The 16281-nt window shown below is 37.1% G+C and overlaps 1 protein-coding gene across 1 annotated transcript in view; it reads left to right on the top strand.

The window, feature by feature from the left end:
- The first annotated feature begins 11 nt into the window (after positions 1-11).
- Positions 12-16281, top strand: part of NLK (nemo like kinase) — a 147175-nt gene continuing 130905 nt past the window's right edge. Inside the window, exon 1 of the mRNA XM_024737276.1 lies at positions 12-1034. Coding sequence (XP_024593044.1) covers positions 577-1034 — 458 coding nt within the window. The 5' untranslated portion in view covers positions 12-576. The remainder of the gene's footprint in view (positions 1035-16281) is intronic.

Raw genomic sequence — 16281 nt, forward strand, 5'->3', positions numbered from 1 at the left:
ATGTAGGAAGGCCTGAGAGTTCGAGGGGGGGAGCTAGTTTCCCTGAACATTTCCCCCCATCTTTTCACTTTGGGGTGGTTGGAATTTTTTTCAGTTGCATTTTTGAGGAGGTGGTAGGTGTTTAGAAAAGGATGTGGGAATGGAAGGGGTAGATGAGTCAAGCCTCTTACAAGATTCCCAGGGTGGTGTGTTACCTGATCCTTTTCGCGTGTGGAGTTCAGGGGGTCGGGAGGTTTGGCCTTTATTCCCACATTCAAAGTTGGAACCTCCCCCGAATTAAGGATGGAGTTTTAGTACCCACTTGTGGCAGGAAACCTGGGGGGAAGGGGTCCCTTTTTCCTTTTTCTTTTTCTTTTCTCTTTTATTTTTTGGGGCAACCCACACCCTTCCACACACACTCACCCCCAAATTAAACACCAAGATCCTCTAACTTGTCTGGATTGACTGATGAAGACATAAAGCCACTTCCGCTCCATGATTTTGGAGGTGGAGTGAGTGGGTTTTTTCTTCATTTTTAAATGGCCAAATGACAGCTTGACCCAGTTTGCTTTCCAATCAAAGGGCATTTTTTTTTGAATGTCTCTTTGTGGCGCAAGAGCCAACGCAAAAATGATGGCGGCTTACAATGGCGGTACATCTGCGGCAGCAGCAGGGCACCACCACCACCATCACCACCACCTTCCACACCTCCCTCCTCCTCACCTTCACCACCACCACCACCCTCAGCACCATCTTCATCCCGGGTCGGCTGCTGCTGTCCACCCCGTACAGCAGCATACCTCCTCCGCAGCTGCGGCAGCCGCAGCAGCGGCCGCAGCTGCAGCCATGTTAAACCCTGGGCAGCAGCAGCCGTATTTCCCATCACCGGCACCGGGTCAGGCTCCTGGACCAGCTGCAGCAGCCCCAGCTCAGGTACAGGCTGCCGCAGCTGCCACAGTTAAGGCGCACCATCATCAGCACTCGCATCACCCACAACAGCAGCTGGATATTGAGCCGGATAGACCTATTGGATATGGAGCCTTTGGCGTCGTCTGGTGAGTATCCAGAACAAAACAGAGCTTCTCCTGGTTCCTTCTCATGGTTGTCGTTGGGCAAGTCCTTTCTCATGGTTTTCTCCACGTCAACCCAAGTGGAACAAGCTTCTCAGCTCAACTGTAGGAAGGCACCCTTCCTTACCTGGTAAAGAGGCCTGATGGCATCGGTTATCTAGGCTTGTGCTTTGGAGTCATGGACAGCGTTGGTGGAGCACCCTCTGTTGAGTAACTCACATAAGTTTGTTGTCTACCAAACCTATTGTGTAGAACCTAAGCAAGCCACTGAATGGAGATTCAGTAAATAGGCGAATGCATGGAATGCTTATTTCTACACAGACCTTGGCCATCTCTCATGTTCGATTTAGTTTGAATCAGTTGCCCAATTGCAGCAAATGTCACAACTGACCCAAACTGGATTCTTTATAATAGTCTTGTCATTGGGGTATACGTTGCATAACTACTTTGCTCTTCCTGTCTTTTCATTCCTTAATTTGTGATCTTGATCCCCAGAAGGAAGATAAGGTTCATAGTTGAACCAGTTAAGTCATTGCATGAGTGGTTTATTTTAAACCATAAAGCTACAGTTGGGAAGTATGTAGCTTTAGTCTTTTGATAAGAATGCATTAAATATAGCATCACACATGAGTACCACAATTGAGGTCAGTAGACTGTAACTATGCAGTGGCCCACATTCAGTGTAATGTTTTAGTGTCATTTAGTGGCTTGTAAGTTGCTGTTATCCCTTGGTTGGCTGCTGTAGTAGGAAGTATACTTTTTAAACATGAAACTTCTCTACTTTTGCTAGTGCTAGTATACTTTTTAAAGTCCGAGGGCTTCTTAAATGCAACATTTTGTCTATTTGTCCTTCTTAGGAAGATTGATAGTTTATAATAAAATGTATTTCTCATTGTAGGGTCCTGTTTCTTTCAAAACTAGAGTGAACCGAGCTTTTCCCCCCAAGGATTAAGTATTCTGGTGTGGATAGATGAATTGATGTTTTCAGTGCTTCAAAAATAGATTCCTTCAACTATACCTCAATTTAAAAAAAGAAAAGATTCTTGTTAATGTATAGAAAAGCCCTCATCACCACAGGAGAAGGAACTCTTTGGAACTAGCCTAGTAAATGTCTCCTTTCCTCATTGCTTTTCAGGCTATAATTGACATGTTTCATTTTTGCATTATATCTGGCCATCTTTATTTACATTTCAGATTTTATAAACTAGGCTACTAAGTGATCCGATCCGTCTTTTTTTAAACTGGTGAAGTCCAGTGTTTTCCCAGCAAGTTCTCCAAGGTGTGTGGGATTCCTGGTGGGAAAGAATGCAGCCGGTAATGGTGCCTTTTCAGTCTCTGCTCAGGGACCTGCCTGTTCTTGCCTTCCTCTCATCCCTTCCATATTCTGTCCTCAGGGACTGCACTGTGAACTGCTGTTCCTTGTCCAGCCCTTGAGGATTTCAAAGCAGGGAGGGCAGGGGGCAGGAAAAAGATCGTTCCTTGCTTTAAATTTTGTCATTGATTTACTGAGAATTTGTTTGGATTTTCTTAGACCTGGATGCTTTCTTTCATTTTAGTGCTTTGCATGCGGTGCTAAGAACTAGAGATGCTGAAAGGGAAATGGGTTGCAGCATTCTTGACTATGTTCTAAAGATGTTATTCACCTACATTTCTGTCAAATGATGATGTGATTTGTAGAAGTTTTAACTTCAAGTTGGTGCTGAGGGAATTTTTTTTTAAGGGGAGGGAGGTGAGGAACTGTAGTGCTGAAACATATCCCACAGCAAACATTCTGGTAGTGGGTGTTCTGAATTACCAGTACATGAAAAGCTGAATGTGTTTGATTTGAATCCATTCTAGGTTGTTTCATTGATCGACCCCTTCTACCACCCATGGAGTTCTTTCCATGTACTTGAAGTACCTCCATATCTGTGTCATCTTCCACTGTACACCAGTTGTTGAGCGTTTGCCCTGTCTGACTGACTACATTTGTAAGCCCTGTGAGGGTAGTGACTGTGTCTGCTAGAGTACTTCTCTTTTTCCCCAGCACCTACCACAGTGTTGTGGCATCTTTGCTGCTTGGTTACTTGATCTCCTGGTCAGGTCCTCCTTTGTTCTTTAATCAAGTTTTTCTACTTAGCTGCATTGAATGTTTTTATCAGCTGTTACAGGTGAAATACAATTTGGTATGAAAAAAAGAGGAAAGAGTTCCAGGTGTGTGTTTTAGTATGCAAATTCTTTTCTATTTTTATATTTACATATTTATGAATTGCTGTCTGAATTGCTTATTATATTTGGAATTTGACTGCTATATGATGTGAGTAAGATTATTAAAACTAGAGATCTGGACACCAAACCACAGTGAATTGCACTGGTATTCTCAAACCCAAGCTAAAGATATTAGTGAGCTTTTTTACTTTTTAACTAACTGAATGAAAATTTTTCATTTTAATTTAGAAGGCACCTAATGAGTCTGAAACAACTCTTTTCTAAAGTGATTAAAATGGAACATAAAAATATTCTCCTAATGATAACGTCATTTAATTCAAAGCACCATGTAACTACTTGGGCATTATAAGATTCACTTAGACTCAAATATGTTTAATACCTTTTGCAAGTATTTTTCTTCTGACATAGCATATGAAAAGAAACTATATCTGCTCTCGTTTCTTTTTTTGGACATGTACCCAGTGGTACTAACTGATGGCTAAATATGTTGCATATAATTTTGAGGGATATTATTGTTTCTCCATGTAGACAAGGAGAGATATTTGTAGAAGTGATGCAGCATTTTACCATTCAGATTTATCACCGAACAGTTTAGTCTACCAGGCTTGATTTACCTTTCTGCTGAATTTAACTATTGGAATAACCTATCAGTGTTGGACAGTTGTGTAAAAGTAGTGAATTACATATTACCTTGCTGGTAAAGGTGGTGCTTTGACAGTTCAATTAAGGTTTCATTAACAACTGTCTGCTGTGTTTTATCTCAAAGTAAGGTTTCCAGTTTACCTAGTAATATCATGGGGTAGCCTGAGACACATTCATTGCCAATGACAGAATATTGTTCATGGGTTATCAAAGCATTGTATATAATTTGACCTTCTTTATCAGATAACAAGGCTTTCAAATGCCCATATGGACATTTTCATAATACAAGACCAAAACACAAAGCAACTCACAAACAGGACCCTCAGTTGTTTGGTGAGAATAATGTAAATACCTTCTTGTCTGTAGTTCACATTTGCCAGAGGAAAGTAAGTTATACTGTTCTTAAAGATGTATTATAACATAAAGGCTTCAGGGGCTCGTGAAGTGTATGCTTTTGAGAATTGGAGGAAGTTGACCCCATGAGAAAGGTTTGAGGACCGCTAAACCCAGGCAGTTTTGACATTGTCAGCCAAAAATAATCAGATTGAATTAATGGTACATATTGCCACCTTAATAAAAGTGAGTCTGGAAAAAGCTTCTCCTTTATAAAATCAGTGTTTTTTACTTATCTGATTAATTGAAAGATCAAAGATCCTGGGATTCATTCAGGCTGTTGTCTTTGTACTCCAAGTAAAGTTGGAGAACTTTGAATTTTATTATTCTAATTCCTTCAGCAGGTTACCTTTATTTAAGTAGTTTGAAACTTAAGCATCACTGTACTGATACTTAGTTACTTACTAGCTGTATGATCTTGATATATTGTTTAACCTCTCTGCTCCTCATCTATACAGTGAGGATAATACTAGCACCCGTCTCGTACAATTGGTATGAGGATTAAATGAGGTAATCCTTGTAAACCAGTGAGTACACTGTCTAGCACACAGCAAGCACTCAATAAATGTTAGCTGGGTTTTATTGTGGTTACTTTTGGTAGGAGAATCAAACTTGTGTAAATGTGCATAGAAGTGGCTTCACATAAGATCAGATTTATCAGGTAAAATCAACATGCAGACTATTTTTTGGAGGCATGACTTTAAATACCATAGAGTGTCCCCTTAGTTGTGCTACATGCCAGGGAAGTAAGGAGGGTTGAATTTAGAGTTAGGGTAAAATATTCTGTCCAATTCTCTCAATTAATTAAAAACAAATGCATAGAAAAAACATAATATACATGTTTGTATGGACTTGGTAGGTGTTTAGCCAGATTGTCTGTACTGTTGTAGAAAGTATGGATTTCCATGCCTGGAAGGACATTAATTTTTTTTTTCTCAGAATGTAACAAATGAAGGACATCCTTATTGTCAAAGTTCAGCTTTAGTAGAAATTCATTTTACTTGTGTTTGGATGAAAAGGTGTGAATTGTTAAAGAAGATCACAGTGAGGCAGGGGAAATGTGTGATTTAATCAAAAATTATTCAGTGTAAATCCTTATGCACGGCAGAGATTGTCTAGCTTGCTCATCTTGTGAAAATTAGAGGCATCTTGTATTTTCTGATGTTTTCTCTCCTTTACTCCTCAAATAGCAAACTATAATTTGGAAAAATGGGGAATGCTTTTGGGATAATTTTGGGAAAATGCTGGAGTTAGTTGCATCAGAAAGAGTGGTATACTAAAGTGTATTGTTATTAACTGTGTTTTACAGGTTGAGAATCTGTAGTATTGAGAAGTTTCTCTATCAGCCAAGATTAACAGCTACAGCTGGATTCTTTGGGGGGGTCTGCTTTGTGAAAAGAGCTTTGAAGAAGCAGAGCCTGCACCATAAAAAGGAAACGGTTGCTCTTCTAGACATAACAAAGCATCCGTGTGAAACTAGAAATGTGGAAATCTATATTGTTAGTTTTAACTACAAACGAACTTACTTTTAGAAACTGCAGGTTCATTGTCATAAAGCAGAGGAGGCAAAGAGAGAAAATAAAAGTAACACAGTCTAATGATATTGAACTGGTTTCTTGGCGAGAGAAACTCCATAGCCTGTAACACTGGGAGTCATTTTGTACTTGGGCTCCTGGACAAGATTATGCAGATTTTATTCAAAAACCAAAAATGAAACAAAACCAACACAAAACAAAACACAACAAAAGAAACTCATTGTATTCTTAGGGAGAAATGTCATGTTCTGCTATTGAATATCAGCTTAAAAGAAAAAAGGTGATTTTTTTTTCCTTAAAAAATACGTTTCAGAAAGAGTTGCCTTTTCAGACAAGCTAAAACAACAATATCCCTCAAAATTACATGCATCTTTTTTAGCTGTCAGTTAGTACCACTGGTGCATATCCTGAAAAAGAAATAGGGGTAGATGTAGTTCCCTTTCATGTGCTATGCTAGAAGAATATTTGCAAAGTACATTAACTGAATGTTTATTTGAGTCTCAAGTTCTGGGATTTAATCCTCAGAATTTAGGCAACTGTAAGCATTGTTGTTCCTTGGTATAAAAAGCCATCTTCTAATGGAGTACTGGAATATTTCATTATCTTCACAACTTGGAGCATTAGAGTTTCACTGACTTCTGTATGTAGAATTGAGTGTCTATTCTTGGTGGTTCTTATTAGATTTGTTGATGTCCTAGCAGTTTAAGAATCAACTGTTTGTTTACTGTAAGTTTCCTTAATATGCTGATTTGATTTCTTTGATGGGAATTGTCAAAGCCAAAGAAACTTTTCCATTTGTCATCCAACCAAACAGAACGAAGTCATTGGATAGAAGCTCTTCCCATTATAAGATTATATTTGGGTTTCACTTATGATTCCCTGTGCTTCCATAATACTCATGTGAATTATTTGTTGATTGGGTCATCTAATGCAGATCAACAATGATTTCCTAACTAAAATAGCTTGTCAGTTTGATCCTTTTGTTGCTTGGGGGTAACAAAGAGTGCCTGAGGCAACGGCTGTAATACTGTGAATAAGCACGTGACAAGTCCTCATAGACCTAGTCAGTAGTTCTAAGGTACCTAGCCAAGAGACATTAGAAAAAATTCTGGCACTTTGGCATTATGAAAAGATGACTTCTAAGGAAACTATACTGAGTTCAACTTTAATAGTTAATTGTAATGGTGTGAGTAGAGGGACTCTGTACAGGGAATTCTGCCTTTGATCATGACTGGTGCTCTTTACCTAAACCCAGTTTCACATCTGTGTTTTGAATTAGTTTGGCTAATTGAATCATGTGGAAGGTTTTGACACTGTTGGAAGTCACTAGTCAAAGTATTTTTATTGTCAGCCTGCTACAGACCAGCACTGTTGTAGGCACTAATGAGGATATTTCGTTCTATTACTAATTTAGCAAACCTGTTTCAAGTTTCTGCTATTATCTGTACGGTGCTTGGGATATAAAGATGTTTAAGTCACAGCATTGCCCTGAAGGAGCTTACAGTTAAATAAACAGTATGAAAAGTGATACATCCCTGCTCTCAGGGAGTCTTGATGGAGAATTGAAACTAAATTTGAAACCCTCAAAAACATAAGGACAAATTATTTTCACTTGTTCTTATAATACTCATTTACTGTGTGTTGACTGTTTGCCAGGCACTGTGCTGGATGATAAGGATTTAAAGGAGATTATGATCTAGTCGGGGAGAGAGATTTGTAAATGGATAGTTGTAATTCACTGCCATAAATGCAGCAATAGAGATACTCCCCGGGAATACAGAGGAGGAATTTCTGTGGAAGGTATGGATGCTTCCTAGAAGAGATAATACCTCAACTACTGAGTGTTAAGAATGAGAGAGTCGGGCTTCCCTGGTGGCACAGTGGTTGAGAGTCTGCCTGCCGATGCAGGGGACACGGGTTCGTGCCCCGGTCCGGGAAGATCCCACATGCCGCGGAGCGGCTGGACCCGTGAGCCTGCGTGTCCGGAGCCTGTGCTCCGCAACGGGAGAGGCCACAATAGTGAGAGGCCTGCGTACCGCAGAAAGAATGAGAGAGTCCACAACGGGGAAAGGCATTATGAGTGGATGGGCCCTTGTGAGGGGGACTCACGGGGCTGGAGTTGCTGAAGGTGATAGGAGATAAGGGTGGAGACGAAAGCTTGAGCTAGATCCTGAAGAGGTTGGAGTGTCCTGCCGAAGAGATGAGACGCCATTGGTACGTGGGAGAGGGGCAAAAAAAACTTACTCTTTTTATGAGTAAAGCACATATATACATACAGTACATAAACAGATATACAACATATCTATGGTATTAAAATTTAATGGGGGGACAGTTAAGGGGGAAAATGTCTGAAAACGCTCCTGGGGCAGGCAATAATGAAAAAGGTTGAAATATTAGGAATGGCAACCATTGGAAGTTTTTAAGTAAGAGAGTGACTTGTTCAGATTGATTTTTTTTTTAAGATATGTAAATGGAAGAGTAGAGGTAGCTGAGGTCTGGGCCTTAGGTAATGTTCTCAGTTGTAGGTGGAAGAAATTATTGGAGGTGGAACTAAGGGTAGTCAGATAGGAAAATGTGTTCATAGTGCATAGAGTGACAACCTACACACAGCAGAAGATGGTTAGGAAGATGGGAGTGATCTTTGGTGCAGATAAAGTCAAAATGAGAGTGGAAAAGGCCATTGAATTTAGCAAGCAGATCATTGATGGCACATGAGAGAATGATTGTATGATTTTTCCCCCCTCTGATATATATATATATGTTTCCTTCTAAAGAATGTCTTCAGTATTAGCAGCACTTTTATTGTTAATAAAATTCTCCCAAATCCCACGTTGTTATTTATAGTTTAATAAACCAGGGAACTTGATGTTTATTATATTCAAGGCACCATTTCCTTGGGAGGATTCTTTTTCTTAAATGACAGGGTAATAAAGTACTAACTAAACTTGTTAGGAGACAAGGTTATGGTCCCTGCCTTGGTACCAACAACTCTATGACCTTGATAAAGTTATTTGACTTTTCTGAGTCTTGGTTTCCTCATTTATAAAATCCTGTGCTTCCTAAGTTTATATTATAAAATTGCATTAATATTTGTAAAGCATTCTGGCATTACTTTGGGCAAATAGATTCTGCTAGTGACCACAAGACAACTTTCTTCAGGCCTCCAGATGTTGAATAGCTTGTCAAATTGTTTAAAGGTAGGATGAGGTAAATGTAACCCTTTTCCAGTGTGATGACTTACATAGAGTTTTCAAATTTGGGATCAGATTTTAAGTGTGCAGTTTGTCCAAAAGACTCACTTTCTCCTGTTACTGGCTTATTGGTAATGATTATACATGTTGTGGTGCAGTTGTGAAGGGCCTGCCTATTTGCAAATGAGCAATCAATTTTTTCCTCAATATAAATTTGGTATTATTTTCCTGATAGTACTTTCCCTTTTTAATGTTTTAGACTTATTTGCTTGCCTTCCTAAATATTTGGAGTGATTTTTAAATATTTAAATAATGTCTTATGTTAAGTATTTTGTCTTTTTTTGTGAGTAACCAGGTAAGCTGATTTGCCTACCAGTGCTTACATTAACTAACAAGTTGATTTAAAATGTTTTGTTTTTACGAATCTTTGAAATTCTGAATTTACGTAGGGAATTTACTAGTTTGCAGATGGATCTCCCAGAAAAAGAGCTGTGTCACAGCTTTAAGGCTATAGCAGTTTAGGGCATACATGCCCAGAGATAGAGGGAGCTCGACTTCCTAAAGCTCTTCCACAGCAGGAAGGGAGCACTTTCATAGATGTCCTCAGTAGTCCTCAGTAAGCCAGTAGCGCTGTCCCTAGATACACAGTTGACCCTTGAACAACATGGGTTTGAACTGTGCAGGTCTACTTAATGTGCAGATTTTAAAAAATAAGTATATTGGAAACTTTCTTAGAGATTTGTGAGAATTTGAAAAAACCACATAGCCTAGAAATATCCAAAACATTAAGTAAAAGGTGTCATGAATGCATAAAATATATGTAGATACTAGTCTATCCTTACATAGGCAAGGTGAATGATGTTTAATATAAAATTAATAGTGTTAGTTTTCTCACTCTTTTATAACTTTGCTTTCAAAGAATTACATTAACATACAGTATGCTCCCTGCCCCCACTATTTATTCAGAGTTGGAGAAACTATATCAGCCTATCATTACAGGTAACTGGCTTTTTAAAAAATGTAACAATGTTTCTAATACTCATATTGATTAAACTAGCCTACCATAAAGCTACCATATTGCTGCTTCTTTGTTATCAATGCATGACTAGTTATACCTGTAAAAAAATACTAATTTCTTTTTCATGTTATCTTTTCATTTTGGACGTCTAGCATTAGTGATATGTATAATATCTACAGTGTTTTGTATCATATAAGACAGTATTGATGGGTACTGACAGATGATTCGTCTTGTAAATAGCACTGCAGAAGTATTTTCTCCTCTATGATTTTCTTAATATTTTTTTTTCTCTAGCTTACTTTGTTGTAAAAATACAGTATATGATATATGTAACATACAAAATATGTGTTAATCGACTGTTTGTGTTATCAGTAAGGCTTCCTTTCAGTCAACCATAGGCTACTAGAAGTTGAGTTTGGGGGGAGTCAAAAGTTATGCATGGATTTTTGACTGCACTGGGCAGGGGAGGTCAGCACCCCTAACCTTCGAGTTGTTCAAGGGTCAACTGTATAATGCAAGCCACATAATGTGATTTAAAATTTTCTACACTAAAAAAGTAAAAAGAAACAGGTGAAATTAATTTTAGTAATTATTTTACTTAACTCAATATATCCAAAACATTATCATTTCAAATGTTATTACTATAAAAGTCATAAATTAGATATTTTGCATTCCTTTTTTCATACAAAATGTACAAGATCCAGTGTGTCTCTTAGCGCTTACAACACTTCTCAATTTGGACTAACCAAATTTCAAGTGTTCGGTATCCATGGGGCTACTGACTGCCTTATTGACCAGCCCAGTTCTAGAGTGTCTTTGGCCTTTATTGGGTTGTTCACTCATTTCTGAACCAGTCACTGTCAGTGGGGATAAGGTTACTTTTGGATCAGTCAGGTCCACCCCTGGACCTGGAGATGGAGTCAGTTATAAGTGGGAGGGATGAATTCCAGCAATGAATGCTGGGAAGGTAGTCATTAAATGACCAAGAACGCATTCATCTAACTTATGTCAGACTCAGAAGAACTTGACAGGGTGTGTTTATAGAGCAAAGTGGAATAATGTTCTTTGTAGAGAAGTTGTCCTGCCTGCCCTGAATTATTTGGAGTATTTTCCTTTTCTGAAGCCCTGTTTGCCTAAAGTAGCAAAAGGTAAAATTGGTACTTGATCCTTGCCATTTTTGCTTTCCTTCCCAGTTGGATCAGATATCCTCCACTGATTTCTTTTCTTTCCTCTCTCAGTGTTGTGGTTTTGTTATCTAGATAAAGTTCTCAGTCTTGTTTTCAGTTTAAGTAATATAGAGCTCAGTAGTGTGAGGCAGCAGACTTCTTACAGGGGAATGGACAACACAGAAACTTTTTGTTTATCCGTTCCTTGACCTAAAATTCTTGCTCTGAGCTACAGAGAAAAGGTGAAGAGAGACATTTGAACAAATGGATAAAATTAGTCATTTGACCCAGATTGAGCCATTTTTTTTTCTGTCTGCGTGGATAAAAACCATCCTCCAATTTACATAAGCAGGTGATTTTTCTTACATGCTAATTTTTTTAATGTACCATGGCAGAGAGCTACAGATTTGCAGATTGTGTAAGTAAATTGAAATAAACCAGGTGACTTTATTTCTCTTTATTATCTTACCAGTACAGAAGCACCCAAAGGGTGCAATTATCAGGCGATTGTCTTATTGCACATCTAAGTTAACAGGCCACCTGATGCAAAGGTTTTTTTTCCTCACTTCTCCACTTCTTCTCTTTTTAATTTTTTAAGATAGGAAACTATTGCTTTCTATACTTACTTTGACAGGGCTAGATATGGGGAAGTTTGAGCTTTAGTAAAAGTAACCCAGAAACCATAAAAATTGACAGGTAATGGTACTGTGCAGAAAAATAGACACATGTATACTTGGTTTGGGTTTGAATTGCCTAAGAATTAGGTGAGAACCTTCAACTGTGTTGAATTGGTTGGCTTCCTTTGTATTGCTTTTCCAGGTTCTGCATGTTATAGTATTTGAGGTTATTGTGAAGATAGCTGGTTGTGTACTAAGGCCAGTGTTCAGAATAAATATTGATGCATTCTTTTAAAAAACAAACTAGTTAATTACAACATGGTTTAAAATGTCATTTCAATAAAATAGAAATTTTAGAAAGGTACAACAATTGGTTTTAGGGGCTCTTTTCACAGAAGATTCATGAGGACAAATTAGCGTCAATCAACAAAGCATCTTTTATTAAAACATTCCAATTTTAACTTAGTAATTAATGCTACATATTTAATTCCTCATATGTTATCATATTGTTTACCTCGTGATATGTGTGGAGATTAAGTTATACTTCCTGTACCTTTGAAATAATGACTTAGAAATGAATCATAATTTTAAGCTTGCAAGTTAAAACGTTGGCCAGTCTTTTTTTATCCCAGTACTTAAATATTATTTCTTTTCAGGTTGAAGAAAAGTAGTTTAGACGAACTTTGAGAGCAAAGGAAGTTAAAGAATGACCTGAAAAGGACATTTAAGTACAAAGGGACAGGATGGTTTAATAGTTAAGAGCCTGTACTCTGATGACAGACTGACTGCCTGTATTTAAATCTTGACTCTACCCCTTATTAGTTGAGGGCAATTTATTTAACCTCTGGTTTTCGTATGTAAAATGGGGATAGTAAATAATGGTATATCTATCTCATAGGGTTGATGTGAGGATTCAATGAATCAATATATATGTAAGGTCTTAGAACTGTGCTTGGCAATGCGTGTATGTTAGCTATCATTGTTATTACCAGTTTCAGTACATGTGAAAAAATGCTTTACCTTTTAAGTTTACTAACCTAGGGCATATAACTAACAGCTTTTGAATGATTGTTGACAAGTATCAAGTAAATGACTATACCAGAGATTCTTTTTCTGATTAACACCCAACTGTTTTTGAAAAATTCATTCAGATTCTAGAATGCCTTCCAAAGGTAAAATTTCCCTTAGCACATAAGAGAAGGGTTTTTCCTTGCTCTTCAACTCCCTCCTTCCACTCTGTTATCAAAGTAATAATATGTTTGTTGTAGGAAACTTGGAAAATACCAAAAAGCTATTTTTAACCTACAACTCAGAGATAGCCACTAATAGTATTTTGGTGTAATTTTTTTTTCAATTTTTTAAATCTGGAATGTGTGTGTTTGTAATGTTAGCGTTGGGATCATGATTATTACATTGTATATTTACAATTTTGTATCCTATTTGTTTCACTAACATTACAAAGGTAGGTTTTTGACCTTTTTTTTTTTTTTTTTGAGGGCTCATTTTTTCATTCTCACAAGCCTAGAGCTCTATCTGAAAGGAATTATAGAGTTGGAAGATACTTTAGAATGCATCTAGTGTAACTGCCTCATTTTATAAGTGGGAAAATTGAGACGCAGAGAAAAGAAGCTAAGAGAATTGTTCAAGGTCATGCAGCTGGTAAGAGGCTGAGCCAGAACCTTTGCTACTTTACCAGTGATACCTGTCCAACTTAATGCCTGTTGAAAATGGAGGAGGTGTTCTTCTAAAAGCAAAACAAAACAAATATAAAACAAAAACTCTATAAATGAAACCAGGAACAATGCTTCCGAAAAAAAAATAGAGTATTTAGAATACTCTGTTGTTTGGTTTTTGTGTGCCGGTGACTCTAAGTTCTGGTAAAAGTTTAATGTCATGAACTACAAGACTTTTGGTGGAAAACAGCTCACTCTTTTCATGTATGTAATCATGTTCTGTAAAATTTGAAAAATTTTAAACCTCAGAAAACTTGAAAGAATTGTACAATAATAATACCCATAAACCATTCTTCTAGATTAACATTTTGTGACTTTTGCTTTATCTACTTTGAGGCTATTTTTACAGAACTGAGATTGGGTTTCAATTAAATTTAGACTTACAGTGTTAAGAAATTTATGGTCACTGCATCAACTCACTGTTCCATGTAATAAGTTTTGTACGGTCTCCAACTAGAGAACGAACTGGAAATTTTCAAGCTTGTGACTTTTGGAATGCTATTTATTCCCTTAATAACTTAAAACAAAATTCAGTGTGAATCAAATGTGCAACTGAAACATACCAGTCAAAACTAGGCTTCAGGCAGAATAGAAATATTCCATTCTGCAAAGTTTTTCTTTTTTGGGGTATTTATCTCAGATTGGGAGTTAAGGGACATTTTCAAAATAAGAACCTAAGATCTGGTTTCACAATTTTATGACAGAGGACATGACAGAGGATATTACATTGTTGAAGCTAAATTTTAAGTTACTATATATATATATTTTTAAGGAAATTACCCTAATAAAGTCACATGAGCCGATGATATTGTGGTTTGTGTCACCCAATTCACTGCTCTGTATTTTTCAGTACCAAATAATTCCTTTGTTAAACTCATTTTCAGTAAATGAGACATTGTTTCCCAAAGGGTAATGATTATTTCCATATGTAGCACAAATTCCTAAGAAATAAATTTTAAAGTTTAAAATATTAGTGATTAGAAATGGTTGAAATCGTCACTGTATATATCAAGCCACAACTGTGTATATGAAAAGGGCAGCTGCTGTGTTTGCTCCTCGGGCTACGATATAAGACATTTTGTTAATGAGAAACTCCAAATGGACAGCAAGTCTTTAAAAGTAAAGTCTTTTGGTTTATGTGCAGAAGTGGGTTGTTTTATTGAGTCCACCCAGCTATTACATTACGTAGTTTCATAACATAAACACCAAGAATGAGGTAGCTGGAGTTCAAATCTAAATGGCCTGTGACAGGTAAGAAAGATACATGCAGCAGATGCTGGTTTACTTGATGGCAGTTGATAGTGGTATCTGCAAATAAGTCACTGACTTCTTAAAGTACCTCAGCAGGAAAGACATTAAAATAGGGACATTGTGATGTTTAACTGGTGTAGGTGCTGAAGATCTAGTTACTGATACACATCAGCTTGTCTCTGTAGGTGGGCAGACTTTCTTCTTTTAATACCTCGATTATTTTTTTTTCCTCTTAAGGTAAATGCTTGTTCTTAGAAGACAAATGAAAATCCATCTGTTTCTGTCTCTTTCCCTGTCAGTACTAATCAAAGCAAATGCTTGTAGTCACTTAAGACACATTCTCTACCTACTGATCCACTAAAAATGATGAGAGTTTCAGAAGCTGGGACCATGTTTCATTTGCATCTCCAGAGCCTAACATGGTCCTTGGTGGGTACTTACTGTTTGTTGTTAAGCTGAAAGCTCCTAATGCTGTTTGTATGTCACGGTGACTGTTGGAGAAGAGTACTACCACTGGCTCTTGCCATTACATAGATCGCGACTTCCTCGTGCAATGAGGAATTTTTATGAGAAAACAGAGTGGTACTTAGACTACCCCAAGGTGGTGATTTTGTTTTTGAATTTTTTTTCTTAAGAGTAAAGAGCCCTAATCTAAAAATAATGTACAATAACCAACTATTCACCAAAATAGTCCTTTATTTTTATAATCTACATTGAAATAAGAATGCTGTTGAATTATTTAGGAAAAATACATTCTCAATGCAGTGCTGTGATCTCATGTTAGAAAAATAGAAACTGTGTCTAAAGTGTCATCTAATATATCAAAACATACCAAAGCAGTCTGTGATGCTAGCACAGAAAAAAAAAAAATACTAAGCTCCTTATGCTGTTCTATAAATTTATGAGTAAATGCAGATTAGTGTGTACTAGAGATCCTCTTTAAAATTAGTGAGGAAAAATGGCCTATTTCTGTGGTGTGCTGGTATACGTTTAACAACAGGTTCTCAGAAAAATAAAAAAGCTCTAGTTTGTAGGGCTTGCCAATTTCTGTAAATACTAATACTCCTGTAATGGCCAGTTTCAAGCTAGCAACCTAAAGTCACTAAACGCTGAATTGGAAAAAGAAACATAGTAGCACACCCATTGTAAACTGTTTTCACCATACAGGTAAAGTAGATGTTAACCGTAAAAGCATAAATCATAATAAAATAATTAGGAATGATGATTTCTGAGTATTTATTACCTTTATTTTAAATATAATTTATTTCATTGTAAGTTTATATAATTTAATTTTTGACAGTTTGACCATAAATGTTGGTCATTTGACCATAAATGTAATAGTTTATTTCTCAAATTCTATTTTTCACTGTCAGCTTTGCAAAATTCCAGAAAATGTGACAGTCTCTCAGGGGCCAGTATGAGCTAGCTCCAGCACATCACTGGTTTATTTTGTATCTTTGTTGGGGTGTTTAGCTAGT

This window comes from Neophocaena asiaeorientalis, unplaced genomic scaffold (genome assembly GCF_003031525.2).
Source record: "Neophocaena asiaeorientalis asiaeorientalis breed wild unplaced genomic scaffold, Neophocaena_asiaeorientalis_V1.1 scaffold129, whole genome shotgun sequence".
NCBI lineage: Eukaryota > Metazoa > Chordata > Mammalia > Artiodactyla > Phocoenidae > Neophocaena > Neophocaena asiaeorientalis.